At 40.0% G+C, this 23,421-nt stretch overlaps 1 protein-coding gene across 1 annotated transcript in view; it reads right to left on the bottom strand.

Annotated features, from left to right (window-relative positions):
• Window positions 1-1,150: 1,150 nt before the first annotated feature.
• Window positions 1,151-23,421, bottom strand: part of sema3fa (sema domain, immunoglobulin domain (Ig), short basic domain, secreted, (semaphorin) 3Fa) — a 70,020-nt gene continuing 47,749 nt past the window's right edge. Inside the window, exons 6-19 of the mRNA XM_077530574.1 lie at window positions 22,732-22,821; window positions 20,854-20,947; window positions 18,970-19,089; window positions 16,305-16,444; window positions 14,490-14,604; window positions 10,037-10,106; window positions 9,580-9,724; window positions 7,412-7,634; window positions 5,943-6,031; window positions 5,821-5,862; window positions 5,584-5,741; window positions 4,612-4,679; window positions 4,301-4,434; window positions 1,151-3,930 (exon numbers count right to left, since the gene is read on the bottom strand). Coding sequence (XP_077386700.1) covers window positions 3,490-3,930; window positions 4,301-4,434; window positions 4,612-4,679; window positions 5,584-5,741; window positions 5,821-5,862; window positions 5,943-6,031; window positions 7,412-7,634; window positions 9,580-9,724; window positions 10,037-10,106; window positions 14,490-14,604; window positions 16,305-16,444; window positions 18,970-19,089; window positions 20,854-20,947; window positions 22,732-22,821 — 1,929 coding nt within the window. The 3' untranslated portion in view covers window positions 1,151-3,489. The remainder of the gene's footprint in view (window positions 3,931-4,300; window positions 4,435-4,611; window positions 4,680-5,583; window positions 5,742-5,820; window positions 5,863-5,942; window positions 6,032-7,411; window positions 7,635-9,579; window positions 9,725-10,036; window positions 10,107-14,489; window positions 14,605-16,304; window positions 16,445-18,969; window positions 19,090-20,853; window positions 20,948-22,731; window positions 22,822-23,421) is intronic.

Below are 23,421 nucleotides of genomic sequence, written 5' to 3'. Positions count from 1 at the left end.
CCACCAGGCTTTTGGTTCTGTCTCCCCCTGTTGGTCATTGTTAGGCTTCTGTTTCTCAGACAGACTGTGAAGACAAATTCCTTGTTTTTTTTGTTTTTTTTTTATTCTGATTCTAAATTTGGATCCCTACCTTGAAACGCTGACTTCATCTTTAAAGCTTGACTGTCGACTTTGACGAAAATTGGAAACCCTAATCCTCTTTCTTGAAAGCCCATCCTTGTTCTTTGAGCCAAATGTGAAAACTCAAAGCTACTTGAAACCCTAATTTAAAACCTCAAATTGAAACCCGAACTCTAACTTGAAACCATAATGCTGGCTCCATAATCTAACTTGAAACTTATCCTAGATTTTAAATCCTACTGTGAAACCTTATCCCTAGATTCAAACCCTAATTTGAAACCTTAACCCCCCAAAAAAACATTAATGCAATCTATTTCACCACATGGCCACCAGGGGGCAGTATAATACAGTCATGTAGACAAGAAAACTACTGTATGTTCAACAATAACCACAAATGGAGACTATTATTAATATAAACGCTTAAGACGTGGAATATGTTTGTACGGGAGGCACGAAGTGTCTAAAGAGCTTTGTGGTTTCACCCCCCCAGATCTTATTGACCTTAATCTAAGGCTGGTTAAGCATCCTAATCTACTCACTTTCGATTATGCACAGATGAATTATGTGCGTGTGAAAGACATCTCACTTCCACACTTGCACAATAAATCATCATTGTTTTTCGTGTGAAGTATTTTATTTTTTTTGTGATTCAAACCTTATTTGGTTTGAAACCCTAACCCCATTTTGAACCCAACATTTCAATCCCTAATCCGGTTATGAAACACTAATTTGGAACCTCAACCTCCGGTTTGAGATCTTAACTTGAAACCCTAAACTTTGGTTTGAAAGCCCAATTTCAAAACGATAAATTGCAGTTTGAGACCCTGATTTGAAAAACCCCATTTTGAAATCCTAATTTGTGTCTCTAACACCAGTTTCAAACCATAACCTGTCCTCGAAACTCAAATATAAAAAAGCCAATCAATAAATTTGAAACCCCAATTTAAAACCCACACCTTAACATGGGACCCTAATTTGAAGGTCAAATCTTAAATCCGCTTCCTCACCAAATGGCAAACGCAAGGTCGGATTTATTGTTATAAAATATAGAGCTTTTATTTATTAGTCAACAACATTGATGGGGAAGAAGTCATTATTATTATATTATTATTATTATTTTTTTTTTTTTTTACAAGTCATTATAACAAGTGTGCAACCTCAATGTCATTACTTTGCACCAATGATCCCGAGGGAAGTCTGTAAAACACAAGAAACAAGATTTCAAATATAAGTACAATCTGGATTCCAACACCCTCTTAAAAAAAGACGAGCCCATATTTATTATTATTATTTTTCTTTGATATTATTTCTATAGTCCCACGAGAAAGACACTCACCGACATCCACAGGAACAACGGCTCTTTTTTTAGACAAACACTCTTTTTACATACACTGTACATGCCATGCACCACAGAACGACACCCTGTCAACATTGTTTGTGGTTGTACCTTTATATGAACATGACCCCCCCCCCCCCGACCGTATTTTATGAATGAATCGTAACTTTGACATCATTCATTGTCAGTGGCGACACAATTTGGACTTTGATGAAAGCAAAACGTGAAAACGGCAGGAATGCAAAGTTGAACTTGTGTGAGATTTTACATATAAAATGTATGTAATCCCCGTATGTGTTGTCGTGTCATGTATGTGAGCTTGCACACGTGTGCGCATGCGCGTGAGTGCTCGCGTTAAAGTGCGTCTGTGATTGTGTGTGCTTGTATATGTGACTCGGTGACCGCATTGCTTGTACCACAGATAGACAAAAGTGTCGGGACACGTGGCTGTTGCGCATGCGCGACAATGTGGAAGCCTTTCACTCTTTTAGGGAAGACTTTTTTTTGTCTTAGATTTTATGCACCTCGTTGAACTATTTTAGGACTCCTTTTCACAAAGTTGGATGCTTAGAATTGTCCTAAATATCTAAGGCTCAAGACATACATTTCCTAATACTTTTTTTTGTGTCCGTGTTCAACGACAGAAGGTGCTTTGTTTTGATTTTGTCCAGACTCACTATAGCTGCCTGCTGGAATCTTCATTTTGGAGATGAGATTCGCATGTTTGTGTTCAAGACTGTTTCTCCCTCAATAATGCTGAAGACACATTTCAATGGAAAGATAACTAAATTGGGCGATACACATACCAATAATCCAATAACTAGGGGTGCACCAATCGGCCCCGATTACCGATTTTGGGTGATCAGCCAATTTCTTAAAATTAAACTGATCTTTTCCGCTGATCTCGTCTCCCTCCTTTGAGGAAAAAAAGGCAGCCATTTTCCTCTGTTGCTGAGGTGACTAATTGGCTTTTAATTTTTATTTGGGAGAACTTGCTTCATATGCAGTTAAAACAACCCGTTTGTATTATTTCACAGATGTTTTTCAATAAAACAAGATTACAACACTAAAGCTGCTTGTTATGGGGAAAAAAATGGGATTGGCAAAAATCGCGATAGGCAGGTCAGGCTTTTTAGCAAATCGGCTGGGAAAATTGTGATTGGTGCACCCTACCAATAATTAATTATAGTAATAATAATTTTTCCAATAAAATTCAGAAAATGCATGGTTATTGGATACCTTTAAAAGTTTATCATGAGTGGTTATCCTGTGGTGTAAGGTGTGTGGAGTGAAAAAAACAATTGTCATGGACAATCATAAATGATAAATCCATTCAATATTTCCTAACATGTTGGTGAAGATGCAAGTAGTAGAAGTCGAAGGTGAACGACTCATATATAAAAAAATGGCCACCTGATTCATTGCATTTCAATGAGGATTTGATGGCATACATTAATTATTTTGCAGTGGTCTCTCAATTTTTTAATTTTGTAAGGACACACTAGCCGTTTTTTTTTTCCTTTGTGGTGTTGGGTCTCTCACGTTAAAAAAAATAAAAAACAAAAAAAACATGGGCATGTGTGTGTACAAGTTGGCTGATTGTGTCAAAATGTTGCCAGAAACATGAAGACAAGCTGTGGGCATTTGCGTGGTCCTGAAAAATGCTCTTTTTGTGCCGTCTTTGAACAGTTTTCGAGAGGAACTTCCACTTTTCAGTTCTCGTCCATTGTGTGGATGCTCCCAAAACACCAAACATAAAAAAAAAAAAAAAATACATCCTCAACATAATACACATTGTCAGTAACACGAACCAGAACATTAGAATAACAACAGCAACCTATTCACAAAAAAATGTTGTTTCCCCCCCCTAGATAGGTACAAAGAATTACTTTTTACAACCTACAATAAATATTGTGTTTCATCCAAGAGTTTCTGTCTTTTCAGCTGTATTTGCGTCCGTTACGAGTCACTCCTCAACATCGGAGGGATAGTGTAGCGTTTCGGGAGAATGCGGTCGACTCGCGTCCGGCTCCTCATGTCTCGGCGGGGCCCGTCTCGTCGTCGCGATGCCGGCGGTTGCGCGGCTTCTTCTGCTCCTTCAGCTCCTTCAAGCTCTTGGTTTTGCCGTCCCCCAGGCCGCCACCGCCGTCCCCCAGCTGCCAGTAGTCCTGGCAGTACTGGTTGATCAGGCCCATCTCCGGCTGGCTCAGAATAGTCAGCAGGTCCTTGTACTGGCCGGCGCTCGGCGTCCAGGCGCTGGACTGCAGCGGCGCCAGGGGCAGGGCGGGCGCGCCCGTCTCCACCAGGACGTTGTTGACGGTGCGGCTGGAGAGCACCACCAGCTGCAGCTTGACCAGCGTGTGCTTGAAGTTCTTCTCCGTGGACGTGCACTGGTAGATGCCGCTGTCCGGCGGCTGCAGGGAGCGGATCAGGAGGCCCTGGTCCGTCTTCAGGACGCGGCCCTCGGAGCGAATCTGGGATGACAATTGATGGTGAGATTCATAACAGCGTCGCAACTCCTCTCTGAGCTCAACGGGAGAGCTTTAGCAGTCATTCTATGCGGAGGATAAAGATAATATGACTGTGAGTACTCTTATCTTGTCTATGTGTTGGTGAACCATTTGTGCTCAATCCGTAGTTTTAAGGGTTAAAGCATTGCAATAGAGATGCTAATTAGCATTAGCATTGATACAGCTATTCATGTTTGTTTTTTTCCCTGTGGAATTTATACCTAGCTTATTTGGTGAAAAACTTATCTATTTGTGGTTTTGTTGCCACAACATGCCAGCAAAGTAAATAAAGAAACAAATAATAGTAGTAATCATAATTAGAAAAAGTATTCACCTCTTTCCTCCTGTCGCTGTTCTCTTTCTGAAGATGCCATTTGAGAGAAACATGCGGGGACCGGGCCTGGCACTCCAAAAATGTCGTGCTGCCCTCCACGCCATACTGAACTGTCTCCAGAGTATTCTTATTGGCTGGAAAATTAATAAAAAAAAAAATAAAATAAAAAAATAGGGATTGGTAGGTATATACTGTAATATTATATACATAATAAATAAGAGTACAGTCATATTTTTTCTTTGGAAAATAAACGTTTCATCTTGGAAAACGTTGTTTTTGGTTGAAGTGTGAAAAGTGATTTCTCTGCTCACCATTGGAATTGTAGCCTCGGCATTGACGGATGGGATTGCCGTACTTGACGTCCTGACGACGGCTGCGTCTAAAAGGATTGAACATTGGACGTCCTTTTAGAATGGTAAATATATAGTGGTACATTGATTGAATCCTTTCCTTCCCTCAAAAAACAACCAAAATTGTGTAATGTGTTTATTTAAGAGAAAGAACACTTCACAATATTGTAGCTACTGAAAAAAACAAACAATTATAACGTGGGTAAATACAATATGAAGAATTTTGCTTCAAATGAACTCATTTGCTCCCAATAACGTGTAAATACGTTTAAAAAAAAATGTTGAAGTCTCCCAAAGACGTATTTATACGGTTTTTTTTGGTGTTTTTTTTAATGCGAGAGCATACATAAGGCTTTGATGCAGCCTCTCAACAGTAAAGAACGGTTGCAGAAATGGTAGTTGTTACCCAAACAGCCAGCAGGTGGCAGTAGAGCAAAGGAGATCAACCAGAGCCATGTTGAAAAGAGCTCAATTACTTACAATTTTAAATAGATTTGTGAAAAATTATTAAACTTAGCTATATTCTGATGCTAATTTCTGCAAAACGGAAACAGATAGAAACATACTTTTTTTCCTGATGAAAGAAGAGACTTTAATCTTTCTTTTGATAGGTTCCATGCCTTTATAGCAATTGAACACACTATTCTGTGGGCCTTGCAAAATCAGTCAAAATTCAGTAAAACAGTCGGGAGCGAACGGGATTCTTCTGTGAAAATGGCTGGGAGTGAATGAGTTAATAGAAGATAAAACATGTATTATCATCGGCTTCATTGTTTACATCAAAATATCCGTTACTTAAAGGGTTACACAACAGTGTGACACGAATGCTATTCTTTAACCTGTCTATGTTGTTTTGCATTGTTTGTTAGCATTAAGCTAAACGGCCTCATCTAAAGCAAAGAGACTTTGAGCACATTCTTCACATGAACGTACCTCTTCTGTGACGCCGAGTACCTGGAGCAGGATTTTCCGTCCCAGGCGCAGTACGGGTCCCGAGCCAGACAGCAGTCGGCGCACACCTCGCCGTACACGTCGCAGCGGTGGAGCGCCAGGTGGGTCACGCCCAGCACCGACGCCACGTACAGTTGTTGCTGCGGAAGGAGGAAAACGTCCCGTATTAGCGACACGCGCCGCCTCGCTGTCGCCTTGTGAGACGTCCGTCCGACTTACACGCTTGGACGAGATCTTCATGGTGGTGATCGGGGTGGGGACCTGCCGAAATGCGGTGATGAAATGAAGCTTTCGCTCCTCAAACCACAAATCAAAAGACAATTGAAATGGCGGCGACAAACCTTAAAGACCTCCACCTCCTCCAAAACCAGCTCTTCGGTCTGTAGGTCGTCTCGCGGCAGCACGATCACCTTCTGCACCGTCCCGCGATCTGACAAACGTGAGGATAATATTCAAACCTTGAAATGCGATGAAAACGCTGACTTGGGCTTCAAAGTGCAATTTGAAGCTCTAACACAGAATTGCAAACTTAATTAGAAACCCTGACTTTGGCTTCAAGCCTGACTATGGCTTGAAACCCTAATTTGAGATGCGAACACAGGCTTGAAACTCCAATGGAACTGACTTGACAGCCTAACACTCCCCTGAAGCCCTGATTTAAAAATCCAAGCTTGAAACGTAGACTTTAGCTGCAAACCCTAATTTGAAGCCCTAACTCAGACTCAAAACCCTCATTTGAAATCCTGCCATAAGACTCATAGCCCTGTCTCAAATCCCTTAAAAATCTCTAATCTTGGCTTAAAACCCTAATTTGAAACACTGACTTGAACACCAAACCCCAATTTAAGGCCCTAACCCAGACTTGAAAACCTCATTTGAAACCCTATCTTGAAACATTTAACCATGGCTTGAAACCCTGACTTTGGCTCCAAATCAAATTTAAAGCCCTAAACCAGACTTAAAACCCTTATTTGAAACTTGAAACCCTAAACCCATGCTTGAAACCTTCATTTGAAACTGCTAATTCAGACTTGGAATCCTCATCATAATCTAGACTTTGTCTCCAAACCCTAATTTAAAGCCCAAACTCAGACCTACAACCCTCATCTGAAACCCTCAGAAAAGTCCTAACCCTCTATTGAAACCGTATTTTGAAACTAACATCGGCTTGAAGCCTTATTTTGAAACCCTAACTTGAAACTCCTAACCCTGTCTTGAAACTCTAATTTGAAGCCCTGACTTGTAACCTTGACTTTGGCTCCAAAACAAATTTAAAGCCCTAAACTGGATTTAAAACCCTCATTTGAAACCCTAGATTGAAAATCTTAACCCATACTTGAAGCCTTCATTTGAAACCGCTAACCCAGACTTGAAACCCTCATCATAATCTTGACTTTGTCTCCAAACCTTAATATAACCCAGACTTCAAACCCTCATTTGAAACCTTAACTTGAACCCCCCAACTTAGACTGGAAACTCATTTGGAAAGTCCTAAACCTCCATTGAAACCTTAATTTGAAACTCTAACATCAGCTCGAAGCCTTAGTTTGAAACCCTAACTCGAAACTCCTAACTCTGGCTTGAAAACCTAACTTTGTTTTCAAACCCCAATTTAAAGCCCAATCTCCCTTTGACACAATTTTAAACCAAAATCCACACCTTGCAATGTAATCTTGTAATCTTTAGACCCCCATTTTCTTGTAAAATGGGATGAATTTTCAGTCATGTTGAAGCCACCAAAATGCCAATCGATCATCATAATAATCCTAACAAACATGGCTGAGTGAGGCCAGCGCGCGTTCCCACCGACCTGTGCCCAGGAAGAGGACCTCGTAGCTGCCGTCGGCGGCCGTCACTTGGTCGACGGCGATGGTGGTGAACTCGTAGTCCACGTTGGTCCGGACCACCAGGGGCCGCTTGTGCACCGGGTACACGGCGTTGTACATGGTGGGGTGGTTTCTCATAAAGTTGATCACCTCGTCCGGGTAATCCTTGGTGGATTTCATGTTGGGGGTGAACGTGCCTCCGGGACACTGTTCACAAATGACACGTGTGATGATGGTTACTTTATACATATGGAATGGTTTGGCCGTCAAATAAAAAAGCTTGCAAACTCCTTTTGATGTTTATGCTGGCTTGTAATAAGGAGGGAAAACATTGCTGCTGTTGCCGTGGCGACACTGGATCATCAGTTTGTAGGAAATGATATTTCCTGGACACTTTTTATGTTTGAAAATTAGTATATACTGGTATATTTTCTTGATGTTTTGTATGCTTAAAAACATTTTCAAATATAAAAAAAAAAAAAATCACATTATGTCATTATGGAGTGTTCTGTATAGCATTTTGAGGATGGAAAAATAATTTATTAAATTTTGGAGTAAGGGTGTAATTTTTTTTTTTTTAATTAATTATGCAAACATTAAATATTATAGAGCAATTAGTCAGTCGGGCTTTTTCCACTTGCTGATTTAAAAAATATACAAGCCACTCATTGAATTATTTTGCTTATTTAATGATCCAGATTTCTAACTTAGCATATTTAAACCAGATTTATTTGCTTAGGGTTTTAATTTATTTACATTGGATGTTTGACCTTAATTGATGGAAATGCAACAAATGTTTTCTGCTGTTCATTTAATTAATGAAACACTAATGGGTTATTCTTTTTGAGGGGAGTGTTAGAAACCCATGTAATTTACATTTTACAACTCTAGGGGGAGCTCCAGAGCCAAGAAACCAGCCTTGCTGCTGGACAAATTGGACAAGCCATACCACAATTAGGGTCGTGGGTAAAAAAAAAAGAAAAAGGAAAAAAAAAGCTTGTTCTTTGTCTGCCAAGTTCGATCTTCCCAAAAGTTCTGTCTCATTCAGTTTAAACCCATTTTATTTTATTTTATTTTATTTTTTTGTAGTGAATGGAAAATGTTAGTGTCTTCAATGAACCAAGCATGCATGTCATTGGAAGACCACACAGGACGCTAATATTCAAACGGCAAACCTCCGAACAGTAAGGGAGGCGTGCTCACAACTATGTCACTATGCTGTACAAATGTGACTTTAATAAAAATAATAATAATAATAAAATAAAATAAAAATATTGCTTATTTTCATGTCGGACAGGTAATCACTTAACAATATGTGTAGTAGTAGTAATAATAATAATAATAATAATAATAATAATAATAATAGTAATAATAATACACAGTGGTGCATAATGCACAGTTCCACAGTGGTGTGGAACTCAAGAAACCATTCATTCGTTCTGTGACCATTCTTGAACACTCAAAACACTCAAATCAACTTTCCCTATCGAAATGAATGAACGTGTCATTAATCCGTTCCAGCCTCCAACTAAAAAAACATAAACATTTTGTACGGTGTTTTAAAATAAGAAAAATGGCACTGTATAATATTATGTATGTTCTAAAAGTATACAGTAATGGCACAATTTAAAAGAATGGAAATAATTAAATAGTTTTTGCCACTTTTTTGCATCAGTGGACATTGTGCAAGTACTGGTGTGCTCGCCTTAGCCACACGGGGGCAGTATAACACATACGTGAAGAAGAGTGTCATAACTGATTTGATGAGCTGTTACATTAGTTGTTTTGCGAGTATTGCAATACAGTACTGTGCTTTAGGCGATGCAAAATAATGTGGTTTTTTTTTAAATACAATATGCAATTCTTTTTGATTTATGTACAGTTTGACAGTAAACTGGGAGTGGAAAAAAAGAGCTTGAAGCCTTTTTTTAAAGAGCTGTTCACAATCTGCCAATATTCACTGCCACCATACAGCACTTGTATCTCAAATTTTTGTTTGTAAGAAAAAAAAAAAATCATCCAAATGACAGCTCGTATCTTGAAAAACTTGCATCTCATCGCACCGTATCATTTTGAGGATGTAAAGTTGTAAGTCATCCCGCGTTTGTAATCATATCTGTATGTTCCTAGTAATCATCTGTTTACCACTCACAGTGCCAGGTCTGGGGTAGGGAATCTTGCCCGTGTAGGCCACCCACTGGTAGTTGGGTCCTTCCTTGTGGGCGAAAGGACCATTGAAGACCATGCGGATGTCTGCCATGGAGTAGACGCACACCGCCGAGCCTTTAAACACGGATCTGGACGGGAGCAGAAGAAGCCAGTGAAGTGCCGAGATAATGACAGAGGGCGTCCGGCCGCATGCGACGGGTCCAGGCTACGTCGCAGGAAACGCAAACATGCGCTCACAACCAAGAACCGTCTGACGCGCTGACAGAAAAAAAATAAAAAAAACGCCCACGCGCTGCCCAGCAGTGGCCACAAGCCAGTATCTAAATCTGTCTGACTCTCCTCCTCAAATTTGGACGACTTGCTATCAGGCCTGACTGACCTCGCCGGGATTCAGCCACTTGTCTGTTTTCATCTTTTAGAAAAGCAGTCAAGAAACTCACCCTGAAACTGAGAAGACTCCATAGATGACAGGATTCTTGGTGTCTTGCGTCGGCTGGATGTAGACATCCCCTGGAAAGGAAAATATTTGGAATTGTTTGCCACAAAAGTGGAGGAAAATAAGATCAAATGCTACAAATGGCAAATGTGGGGACTGGAACGCTGATCTATAAAAGGACACCTGGAAAAGGTCACATGACCCTAAAATGTCTGCCTCTGACCAAAATGGCACACTTCCTGTGTGTTTCCAGGTATGGCTTCTTCAGACCTTTAAAGGGTATACTCATCACCAGCAAAAAAAAAAAAAAAACACAAAAAACAAAACAAACAAACATTTTTCAAAAACATTTTCAAACATCTGTTACTTTGGAAAACAATGACTGACGGTAACAGTAAAAAAAAAACAAAAAAAAACAAAAAAAACACTAGATGTAAACTAAAGTACAAAATAAACACCAATCACTGGTTCATAAACAGCAATCAGGGGAAAAAAGGCTTTTGTAATACACTTTACTGGAAAATTAAACAGTATCTGATTAGTCTATTGAATAATCAATCCGTTTAATCGATTCTAAAACTATTCGATAGTGACAGCACGAGTTCCCAGGCTCCATTGTAATGACACATGCAGCAATTTACAAGTCAGAGGTCACCAGAACCTCAACGGGATCCTGAATCTAAACTCATCGGACACTAAAAACTACACTTGGTGCGTGTCGTCGGGGGATAAAAGTCAAACATGGATGGTCTGGTGAAACACGCCTATAATAGGAGCCATATGCATCCAACGTGACTGCAGGCTCCGAGCGCTGCATCTCCACTGATGGATTTAATGAGAGAAAAATGCAAGCCAAAGCAAAAAAAAAAAAGAGGAGAAGGAAAAATTAAATATATAAAGTTTGACAGGTGGAGTGGAACATATAGATCTATAGTGAATGTTTCGCAACAATGGTGGGGGTTTCACTTGTTTGAACTGGCCTTGAACAGCGAAGGACAGTAATTGCCTTTAGCCAAACACAAAAAAAGAAAAATAAACATGACACGCTGTCTTCTCCTCCCTAACTTGTGACCTTTCTCAACAAGCCAGACATCAATCTGGCACATTACCGCGTTTTGATCTTTTGCGCAGATTTCTTCGCCCGATCAACACAAACGGGAGGGAAGAGGTGAATCCTGCTAATTCAACTTGATAAATAACAAATGTTTGATCTACCGAGCCTTCGTTTTTCATTCTGCGCGGTCCACGGCCTCGCTTTGATCTCGAGGACGGCAAATCCGCACATGCCGCGGAGGTATGAAAATGACAGGTAATGGCCGCGCGGCAAAGGAGAAATTCGTAACTCATCTGACGGCCCGTTTGACGGGGAGAATCAATCAGCGGCGAACTGGAACAAGTTGCGTCAGTCGGACATTTTGTTTGTCACGCGCGAGATCAGACGTCCCCGCGTTCGCCCGCAGCGGCGTAATAGCGGGAAGGAAAAAAAAAAAAATCCATGATTGCTGGGATTGCATGAAGAAGGAGCGATGAATAAAGAAGATTCACTTCAGTTCAATCTGATATGATTAATTATGGAACATCAATTCTTTTTCAATAACAAGGACATGATTTAAAAAAAAATAAAAAAATCCACAAACATTAAACTCCAAATTGAATTTTGCAGAGGCAGTAAGTGGTTAAATGATTTATTTATTAATGAAAATAACACGTGACATCTGCATGGATGAGATGAAAATGTTTTCATAATTCTAATTCAATACTGGTCAAAATAAAAATAAAAAAAAGATTCTGAATTGCCATAAAATGCAACAAGCTTTTTCATAAGTGTAAGAAAATACATTTAAATTCACGTGAACAGTACATTTCAGGAAAACAGTAAGATACAAAAAAAAAAAAAAAAGGTATTTAAAATTCTATTTTCTTGATAATTTGTGTGAAAAAAAAAGATATTAAAATAATCGATTCGCAGGTTTATGAATCAATATCACGCTCGAAAAGGAAAATGGATTTGATATCGATTACAGGGCATTTCGACTTTACAACTGTTACGCCTGGTCCACCATTTTGGCCCCATCCGCCATTTTGGCTCCTGGTCCGCCATGTAGCCCGCAGTGTTTTCCCCTCATGCGCTATTTCGCCCTTAGCTGGTGCTAGCGCTTGTGCACTTGTGGGAGTGTCTTCAGCCTCCCCCACTTCTTTTCCAACCACCTCTAAGCAGTCATGGTAAGTACAACATCTTATTATTTTTTTTTTTTTATTGCAATGTATTTAAAGTTTTATAGAAATTATTTTGATGCAAATATTGACTTTAATGTGGAAATTCGTGTTACATAGCTAGCGTAGGAATGGAACTCCGACGTAACTCGGGGACTATTAGATTTTTTAAACTCAGCTCTAATTAGCATGGCCCGCCATCAACCGGTTTCCCAATCACGAGAAGTCGTTTTTCAAAGTTTATCAAGTTCAAATTTGCCCGTAATGGTCAATATGCTGTTCCATTTCGGCCAATCTAGATCGGGACAACGAGAAACTGGGTGACCTTCCACCTTCCAGCTGTTGCATGTCATGACATATTTGGTGGTAAATTTAGACTCGTATTCTAAGTAGACATGAAGGATTCCTTCATCACAACACCAGCGAGCGGGGACGGCTTCAAGGATACTACAAATCCTCCACTAATCCTGTCAGTCATGTGAATAAGGGACAGCAGATCTTAGCTGCTCATTATTTTGATTACTCTCTATACTGCAATGCTACTTTTATTCCCTTTCCGTCTTGATTTTCCTTTAAGGTTTAGCATTCTTTTGCTCAAAAGGAGAAGGATTGTAGATGAATGTGATTCTGTCAAGACCTGTTCCGACTGGAGAGCTTTGTTTTCTTACTGTTGTGGTTACAAGTCATGTAACAGAGTTCTCACTTTGGACGGCCAGCTTTCCTATCGGGGTACGGACACGCGCAATATGCGCCAGACGCTTAACTCGTAGCAGATGCGGAGGGTGTACAGTTTGGGATCGCAGCGCTTCCCAACCACCAGGCTGATCGTCCTGTTCCGTGTATTTCCAATTTGCCCCATTTTGCTGGCATCCATCTTTCAGCTTGGAAAAATGCCAAACAACGTCAGCATCACTCACCATTGCTATGATTTCACCTTTGATGGTTAGCATGATTAACATTACTACTTAACTACTGAATGAAGTTTAACTTTAAGCTGTACAGTGAACTCTCAAAATATCAGCTAAATCTAGTCACTGATTTACTTAGGTTTTTTTGTGCACTTTGTGTAACTTGTAGGAATAATTGTAAATAATAAGTTATCATACATTTGCTGCAATGAAGAACTGCTTCTGCTTGCAATGAAGAATGGGAATGAAGAGGGTGAGGAGAGATATCTTCAGAGAGTGCAGGAGTGAATTGTATCAGTCAGTTCCTCTCCTCTCTCCTCGCGAGCCCTGAACTGAGTGTCTTCTCTCCTTTTTGTGTCGTGTTTAATAGATGTCAAACAGGTAACCATGACAGTAACGTTGTATGATACCACAAAATGGAATCGACTCATGCTGAGGAAAGTGGTAAGTCGGACGTCACATATCCCACTTGGAATCTCCCCCGTTCCAACCTCAAAGCGTTCGAAGCGAACGTAACCAATAAAGATGGCTGATACCGATCAATTGTTTGTTGTTCTGGTTAACAGTTGAAATCACGTTGTAACGTTACTTTTTTTGAACAACTAAATTAATGTTGCAATAAATAATAGATAAATATGTTTAGAATGGTAGAAATTGTGTTTTGCTTTTTACGGTCTTTGTCTCAGGGGTTCGCCATTGTTGAATGACGGTCGGGGTCCTTTTTCCGCCCCTGACTTCGCAACTCGGATTTCCGAGTTCAAAAGGACGTTCCCGTGCATACTTCCTGGTATGAAGTCCGACTTCCCACATGCATCGAACGCAGCATGACCCTGTCTTCACGTGCTATGGGAAAAATGGACCTTACCACTCGGAAACTCCTAATTACAAACGAGCTCTGTTCATGTGCTTTTGTTGTTGTGGCTAGAAACGACACATAGCAGCTGATTTACTCATTGCTCATAAAACCAAACAATTACGACGAAATAATAAGTTGTAAAGGATAGGACATGGAATTGTGTACGCTATGTAATTCTGTAGAAACAAACAAAAACAACCTGCTGCTTGAATAGTTCTCTCAACTCGGAAAATTGGGTATCAAAAGTAAATTCCCAACTCGACATGTGGCATTTACCATAATTACGATACCACATAAAGGCAGCATAAGTCTCATGAGTTCCAATGCGCTTAAGTATTGTGCACATTGCCACCTAGAGGATGGGAGTGGAACAGTATCCAGATTGTTGTTTGTTTTTTTTTCAACATTTTATTATGCAAGGCGATGAATTTGATTAGTTCAAAATGGTCTTGCATGAACTTTCGTGTGTGCCAACTCACTGAGCTCGTCAAAGTGCGTCTCGACGCCGTCGGCTCCCGCCACCGAGCAGATGAGACGGGCCTTCAGGAAGGTGCTCCACTTGTTCACCAGACAGCAATGGCCGCCGTCGTCATTCTGTAGGGACGCAAGGACGTTTTGGTTATCCATCACCACGTATCGATAACGTACCCGCGTCTGACTCGCAGCTGTGCGACTCAAAAGCCGTTCAAGCTAACCGCGCTGGCTCCGCTGTTGCTGTTGGCGCAAACGCAGCTCCGCATTTCAACGGGGCTCATGTGCGCGAGCGAGGGAGGTCGGCCAACTTTTCCTACTGAGGTAGGGAATCAAAATGATTCACTGACGGGAAATTATGAACTTTGTTCACGCCTTTCGGCCCGTCCGAATGATTTGCGCTGGCTGAAGCGCATGCTATGTCTCTGTGACACTGCGAGACTTACAGTTTGACCATCACGTTGCCTTAAAAGGGAAATTAAAAGGCTTCCCACACTGACACAAGTGTTTAATCAAAACTGTATTTCACGGCATCGTATAACTTGACAAGTCTCCATGAGGAGCCTTTTGAACAAGCGGCCAACAACATCCCTAATAAACCATTTTTGGGACAAATACAACCGTAACGTCACTTGGTTAGCACCCATGGATGCAAGATGTGAACTCAAGTCAATTTCCATTTTCTTTCAAACAGAATCAAAATAACAAAATGTTCTCCAATCTAAACGGAGCAAACAGCGACAGTTTGCTTTCCTGTCATGTCAGTAAGCGGATAATCGTCATCAATTGTGATCACATGGAATTTCCCGCAAAAAAGATGGAGATGCACAGACAAACAGCCATTGAAATAAATGATAATCAGGCCGAGTTTGAGCATTTCTCATTTCTTGCGATCCAAACCAGCAAAAGTGTAGTTATTATTATTTTTAGGATTGTGATATCTGATGATTGTACTTGGGGCTAACTAGTACCGGTGGGCACCAAGTTTTTTTGTTGTTGTTGCTAGAATGCAAATTGATTGACCTAGGAAAGCCTGTTGAAACTGTTCACTCTTCTTCTCTCTTCCCATCCGAGAAGAAGAGAGGAAAAAAAAAAAGTTCCTGGCCTTTCCAATTATCTTTAAAGAGGCAGATTATTTATTGACCTCTACTAGTAGCCAATCATATTGCAGTATAACTTTGCCAGGTTTGGAGACCCCTAAAATTAAAAAAAATGTTTGTTATTGGTGATGGACAGTTTTTTTGTTTTTTTTTTCATGGAAATCTTGACTTTTTAAAACCAGGTAAACTGTCAAACTGGCAATCTGCCCATGCCTAATTAATACAATATCAGTGTTTTTGATGTTTCTTTTTTTTTTTTTTAATTTAGGTTATAAGTCATACATCTTATTTCATTGTTTTTGTTTTGTTGTTGTTTTTTTAAGTCCAGTTTTGACAGCAGTTTCCCCCAGAATGCTAACAGTTAGCCTAGCTTCTTCTTCTACTACTACTACTACTACTACTACTATTTATTTATTTATTTATTTTTTAAATATTTTCTGGAGTCTGGATGCCCTTTGTGAACAACAGGCTGCCTGTCATTGCTAAGTCTTGAAATGACAACAGATTTCTGGTGTAAAAGATGAAATTCGCGATTGACGGTGGAGATATTGTTGATAAATTAAACGTTGATATCTCCTTGTTGTTATTGATCCTCTGGAGTACAGCACACACTATATGAGACCAATTTTTTTCTCGTCATTCGTGGGGTCTCTCACATTTTAAAAAATCTATTAAGATGTTAGAAAGTGTTACGTGCGTACCCCGCTTAAGGCAACAACTCACCAAGCAGATCCGCCCGATTCTCGACTGGCTCATAGGACTCTGACCCATCTCGGTGGCTTTCTCGCGGAAGAAGAAGTAGAGCTTGTCGTCATTCTTCTCGGCGCTGTCTGGGATGAGGTGTGCGTGGATGAATGTGGGGTCTAGAAAAGAAAAAACCCCAAAACAGAACATTATTATCCTCGAACCGGTGGCAAACGACCAAGACGTCAATAGATTTGACAGAAACGATAAACATGGCAGCAGAAGAGACGGCTCATCATTCTTTTAGGATACGAGGTCTAAGCAGTAATACAAGTAAGAGGAAGTTGCTGACAAAAGCGTTTTTAGGAAAATCGCTCGATTTGGTACGACACCGGATACCACAAGCATCTTGAATTGAAGATCAAACACAATCAGTAGGCTTGCTTTGACATACTGTACAATAATAATAGGATGATTGTAACCAGGAGACAGCTGACAAGCAAATGACCAAATACGCAAACCGAGGCCAGAAAAACAATTTAATGGACCAAATGAGGGAGGACTAAGGTTTGGGTTGCTGTTTAAACACGCGATTTGGCCCCAATAACCATTTGTATGATTGCTGAGGGCTGAGGAATCATCCGGTTCTTCCTTTTACTGCACCCAACGACGCCGATTCATTTTATCCCACCCAGCAGTTGTCAAAATGGCTTCACGGTGTACGCTTACACAGATCCACTGAATGGGACACCCAGGAAGAAGGTGCCCCACCCACCTACCCAAACGCAAGAAAAAGCAAGGTTATGGTTTCAAGCACTTTGTTTCGAGATCTATTTCCAAGCTTTTACCAACACCTTGCACAACTATAGCAAATGACATATCCTTACTGTCTGAAAACCAATTTTAAATATTGTGGGACTGGATTTTTTTTTTTTTTACCCCCAATCCTAAAAACAAAAAACATTCTTGTTTTTAGACATAACATTGGACAATACATGTTTTTTTCACTGGATGTGTAATGTGTCCACTAATGAGTATTTAGTTTTTTTGCAATGTGGCGCGCTAGTGGTTAGCACGTCTGCCTTTTGATTCTGACTGAAAAAGACAGAATGTCAGCTCCTTCTTCTTCTTCTTCTCCTCAAAGGCCTCAACATTCACAGAAACTCATATATTATTGCAAGTGCATGTACTGACATAATAATGTATACATCGTCGGGGTCCTGGACAAAATGCCCTCAAAGTCACTAAGCAGCAACAATCCGCCCCAGATATATCTATCTATATTTATTAGCTCGTTTTCTTATATTCGAGTAAGCGTTCAATAAACTTTTTAAAAACAAACAAAAACACATTTAAGTAAGCCTGGTTTGTTACAAATGCATCCGTAGGAACAGAATAAATTTGCGGCTCGCTGGCGCCGGCTGAGTGGCTAGCTGTTAGCCATTAGCTGCTTGTCCTGACTGGGTCACGCCAGGGTTAAGTTTGGGTCATGACCGTGAGGTCAAGTGTCCGTTTTGAACTGATGTAATCGGCATCTAGTTTCAACTGGTTTTAAGCTATGTGATGTCATGAGCTATGTGACGTCAAGAATCTTTAATCTCTTTTTCTGGTCAACAGTCAATCAGATAATTCCATGTCAGTCCTGCAGGTGAGTGTTTTACACATACTTTTTAAATTAAGTACTTTGTAGATTTAGGTAATCAGCATCTGTTAAAGATGTTATGCACATTTGAAGATTTGCGAGTGGGACTCAGGTGTGCCGGTTCCATGGATGAATCTCAGGGGAGTGTTAACGGGGGTCAAAAGGTTTACAGGAATATTTGCGAGAAGAGCGACATCGAGGGGCGAGGCTGTGATTGATTTGGCAACATTGACTGATGATGCTCTCACGATCGTGGCTCATCAACTCTATGAGTCACTATATTGACGCGCTGTCAAGTTCCCCATCGGGGGCCGACCTCGTTGTCGGCATCTGCAGACGCGCGCGCGGCAATTAGCAAAGAGCACTTTTATTCCACGTGTTAACGATTAGAGACACCCTAAATTCTGCAATACGCCGGCAACCACTTATGTAGGGAGGCTGTCAAAAAAAATGTGCCGGGAAAAAGTTTTTTATTTTATTTTATTTTATTTTATTTTATTATTTTTTTATTACAATTCTTCCAATGACAATGCACAATCTTGTGTGAATTCATCGCACATCCTCAAAAACAGCGAAGTGGTGCGTTGCTCTGAATGTCCAAAATATCACTTAACACTAACATTTCTTACTAACAAATCTTTAATATAAATAAATTATTGTTATATGGTCTTTCTACGTGTACTGACATCATATGTGTTAAATATCTAGAGCTAAAAGGTTAACAACACCGCTACATAGCTGTTAGCCTGTGTGCCTATGATGCGTCCCATTGTTAGCATTAGGCTAGCAGAGGCTACTTGTTTTTAACAGTAAATACACAACTCCCACAACTGTAACTCTTCATTTTATGTCTAGTTTGAGACATTAACCTTGAGCTGAAAGTGACAAAAAACAGACTGAATGCTCTTTTTTTGAAGAATATTTACAAATGTTATCGACCAAACTGTTGCTTGTTCTGAAGTCAATAAGACATGCTAGCCACTGGTCCACCACGCCGCCCGGCGGGAAACAATTTGTCGAATTACTGCTGGCTGCAGAACAAACGTGTCGTCGTAACATTACCGTTCAACCATCTGGAGTTGTACTGATCGGTCCTCATGGCTGTCTGCTTCCCCAGCGTACGGAAGATAGCCGAGTCGGTTCCCATGAAATCGATGTAGACTCCCGCATACAGCTCTCCATCTGTCAAAAACGTACACACGCATAGAGAATTGAAGGCGTTGCCAAGGTGAAGTCACAACGGACACAAAAGCGAAATAAGTCATCATGTGATCAGCACGCTGCAGAAAAGGCTAATCATTCAAAAGTGGCGTCACACCCGCCACATTTCATTTAAATCATCTGACAACAGCGTTCCAAAATGTCCCTGGTGCGTGATGGCGGTGATTTCCCCTCAAAAAGCTCAGCGTCGAGCCAAATTATGTTATGATCTGCCTTGTAGCGCCGCGTTTGGGTCAAACCTGTTGACCTGGCTCCACTTCCGCCAAAAGCACGCCTATCACCCCCGTGAGGGCAATCAGTGGAATTTGGAAGCGCGGCAGGATACGCAGAATCAATTGCAATCAGCTTGATTTCACGGGGGAAGACGTTATAAAACGTGATTGGCAGTTTTAACCATCCTGCGTCAATTTGACTTGTTTAATACATTGCCTGACCACGTGCTAATCATTGCCTGTTAGCATTAGCCTTAAGCTAGCACAAGAAAGGATAAGCAATGTGATTGTTTTATAACGCAACATGTAATTCTCCTTCTTTTATGTTAAGTTCTAGAATACCGGTAAAACTTGAAGCCTCTATTTTGGAAGACAATTTACTCATATTTTAGGACTTTACTCACAAGTTAAAAAAAAAAAAAAAAAAAGCTCAACGACAACTCGTATATCTAAAAAAACTCACAAGTTGGGTTACCTGTATTGCAATGCAGAAATGCACAAGAGAAAGTTGTCAAAATAGCGGCCATCATCTCTATATATGTATATTGGGGGTGTAACAAATAACTGATTTGAATTGGAAAATCGTTTTGGATTTAGAAGAAAGTGAGTGCATTGGTACACAAACTCATGAATCAGTCTGTTGCTGATGATTTCTGGCTTCTATGAATTTAATTAAGATGAAATGTTTGTGTTTTGGGGAGCTTTTTTATTGTTAATAAACATAACAAAATCTACAAATAACACTTCTTCCCTGTCCTTCATCTTTGAAAATGTTGAAGCAAATGCCACATTAAAATACTGACAAGAAACACATTGTATCATACCATCTCAAACTCAGCTGTACAATATTTAATCGAATTGTAATCCCACTGAATCATATGAAAACACTGTTCCACTTTATGTACCATATATACGGTAATTGATAATTTTACTGGTTATACTCTATTGTCTGCTTTATGAAAACAAGCAAAAAAAGATAATTGTTTTCTTCAACGCTTTACAGTGCATTAGTTGTAACTGAGAACACATGCACGCTCACGCACAGAGGGCAAAAGGTCATATCTGTCACCTGCAGGCCGATGACCAGACCACCCACTGACAGGGGAGCACACACAACAGACTGACAAAAGAGCCACACAATTGCAGCTATGCAACGTCCCATTATGTACAAGTTGGATCTTGCACCATCTGTCCTAATCTTGAGGGTTTAAAGTCAATCAAAACGGAGCTTTAATTATATTTTAAAGTTTGTTTTTATCTTATTGGATTGTGCAAATGTATCATCTAAGTGTCAGGTGAGCACATTCTCACATCCGCTGTCACGATTATGATACCGTGAAACAAGGCAAGGTATCTGCCCGATAATGATACCAGGTATCAGTACTCACCCTTACCACATAAGCAGGAATAACATATGAGATGATTTGTATTTCTTCCTAATGTTTGGAGTCTCGCACGTTCTTAAAAATGTTGAAAATGCATGTAAGCGAAACAAAAATCAACATTTACTTACTGATCAAAGCGGAGACGCTGTTCAATTTCGGGTCAAAAGGACATTTTCCCTTCCCAGAATCCACTTTGCCCGGCTCAAGGCGAAAAATATATTCCTGTCGGGGGAATAGGAAAAGGTAACTCATTATTTTCTCGCTTCTCTTGTGACTTGCTAATAGATTTATTGTGTTTGGAGAATACATTTTGGACAGGGCCAAAGGGGTTACTCCTTGAAGTTGCTGTTAAAGGCGGCGTGTTTTGAAAACAACATGAGCATCTAACTAAACAATGTGGAGTTAAGAATGCGTCGCCGTGACCCCGCAAGCACTACTGGATCTGCTGAGGGCAACCAAAAAGCACACAAAGGCGGTTTTTTATCGGTCAGATGAAGGCGGCGGAGGGAAAAAATGCTGAGAGGCTTCCAAAAAACGCCCTCCGCTGCGCCTGTGATGTTAGTGGCTCAAAAGAGAACTCGTTATATCCCCACAGTGAAAAGAGGACATCTTTAACATCTGTGTCAATACTGGATCCGGGTGCACCGGCAGCTCCGGCGGGTCTTCAAAGCCGGCTCACCGACGGGCTGGGAAATACGGTGATGCCGCAGCTGAAAATCCATGTTTGGGACCTGTGTTAATATACTATATTATTATTATAAATATACTATATATTAATGTTAATGTACCTAAATTGTCTAAGAAATCCCTCATCAGCCTTTGATCTAAAAAATCGACCATTGGATGCAATTTGCACATTCTTATCAATTTCATCACCAGCTTGTCTACGATATTACCGGGCCATCGCACTGTGGCGACAGTTTACGACTACAGCCACACTGACAAAAAAAAAAAAAATGTATATGGAGAAAGGTTAGGAAAAAAAGTTGATTGTGAATTTACCATTGCCATGTTATATATTTCAAGTACATTTTGGAAACAATTATTTTTGATTTGCGTCACACAATTCCAGTAAATTCATTAATTGTAATTAAATTTACTTTAAAATAATAAAATAAGAAATAAAATCTAAACTTTCTAAGAGTGTGCAGCATTATTAAGCCTGTGTATTTTTTTTCACATTTTTTTGTCATTATATTTTGCCTTTACTCACGTAACATTGATTTATTTTCTCAAAATATTATGAAAAACTGTGATCAATAATATTTAGTCTGTAATAATTTCCAATGAAGGCTTATACCTACAGTGACAGTAAAATAACTGTAAAGTTATGCAAAAAAAGTTTTTTTTTTTTTTTTTTTTTTTTTTTTTTTTACATTTTATTTTCCTTTGTTCTCAAGACCACAGGAAAAAGTAATATCTTTAAAGTGACTTTTTTATTTTTTATTTTTTTTACTCGTAAAGGTTCTTTTTCTCATCACATTTTGCTTTTAGTCAACTAACATTAATTCCCCCCCCTTATAATATTATAACATATACCATTAATAATATTAAGTCTTTAATATGCATGGTTGAGAGTCACATTGAAAAAAAATACATATATTAGGGGAATTTTAACACCCCCTTGTTAAAATGACAACTTTATCTATTTAATTTTTCACGTAATATTCAAATTTATTTTCTTGTAAAATAATGAGATAATGACAATAATATTAGATGCTTATTTATTTATTTGTGTTTTGATGAAGACCTACTCCATTTTCTGGCTACGAAATGCCGGTTTTACTGTACTGGTACTTTTTTTTTTGTGTGTGTGGACGGCCTGCAATTGAAGCCAACCTCCGTCATTTGATTTTCTCATTTGCGCACCCCAACGAAAATATGGGATGTCATGGAGACGACCGTTTATTTTACTTCAAGCCATGTCATCACTACTCCGAAAGTGACCTCTCCAGGTGGGCACCAGACTTCCAATTGGATTCTTTACAGAGCCTCTCAAAGCCCACCTTGGCCTCCAAAAGCTCTGACGCGGCACTCTGGTCTGCTGCCCGATTGGTTCTCCCTCCAGATTTGGGGGCCTGGAGGTAGTAGGCGCCCTAAAACACAGACATGGCACATTTGGCTGCCTCGTTACTGACACACGAGCGGCTGGAACAAAGCCGGATTTGTCCGGTGGACGATAATGACACAAACAGAAGAGTGGAGGGAAAGACCAACAAAAAAAAAGTGAGAACGGGGAAGGATTTAGGGGGGAAAGTAAAAGAAAAAAGTGCTGAACGGTGAAAGTGGTGTTGTGCATGTCATGCAAACTTCATGCAGAAGACAGAAGGTTATCAGATTTTGGGTCTTGAAGGAACGTTTCATGGAAAATGTACTGCATCAAATAGTTGGGTCTCTGCAATGAAATTAAACAACCAAGTAAATATTAATCCTCCTCAAATAAAGTCCTTTATGCAAAATTTCATCCTGAGTATATTTCAACCAAAATTTGCCAGAAACTTTTTATTTAGACGCCAGTAAAGTGTTATATATTGCGGGACAAATAAAGCATAATCCGTCTCTGTTATGGGGTAAAAAGGTGAATGAAAGCAGGCCGACTTGAACTTTATAATGAAACATGACCCCCCCCCCCCACCCTCCCCACCTCCCCCGACACATTTGAAGGGTGAGCCTAAACAGGCAGAGGAGTGTAAGGC

This window comes from Festucalex cinctus, chromosome 8 (genome assembly GCF_051991245.1).
Source record: "Festucalex cinctus isolate MCC-2025b chromosome 8, RoL_Fcin_1.0, whole genome shotgun sequence".
Classification (NCBI taxonomy): Eukaryota; Metazoa; Chordata; class Actinopteri; order Syngnathiformes; family Syngnathidae; genus Festucalex; species Festucalex cinctus.
The sequence above is the reverse complement of the archived record's forward strand: the minus strand, read 5'-3'. Positions and strand labels throughout refer to the sequence as shown.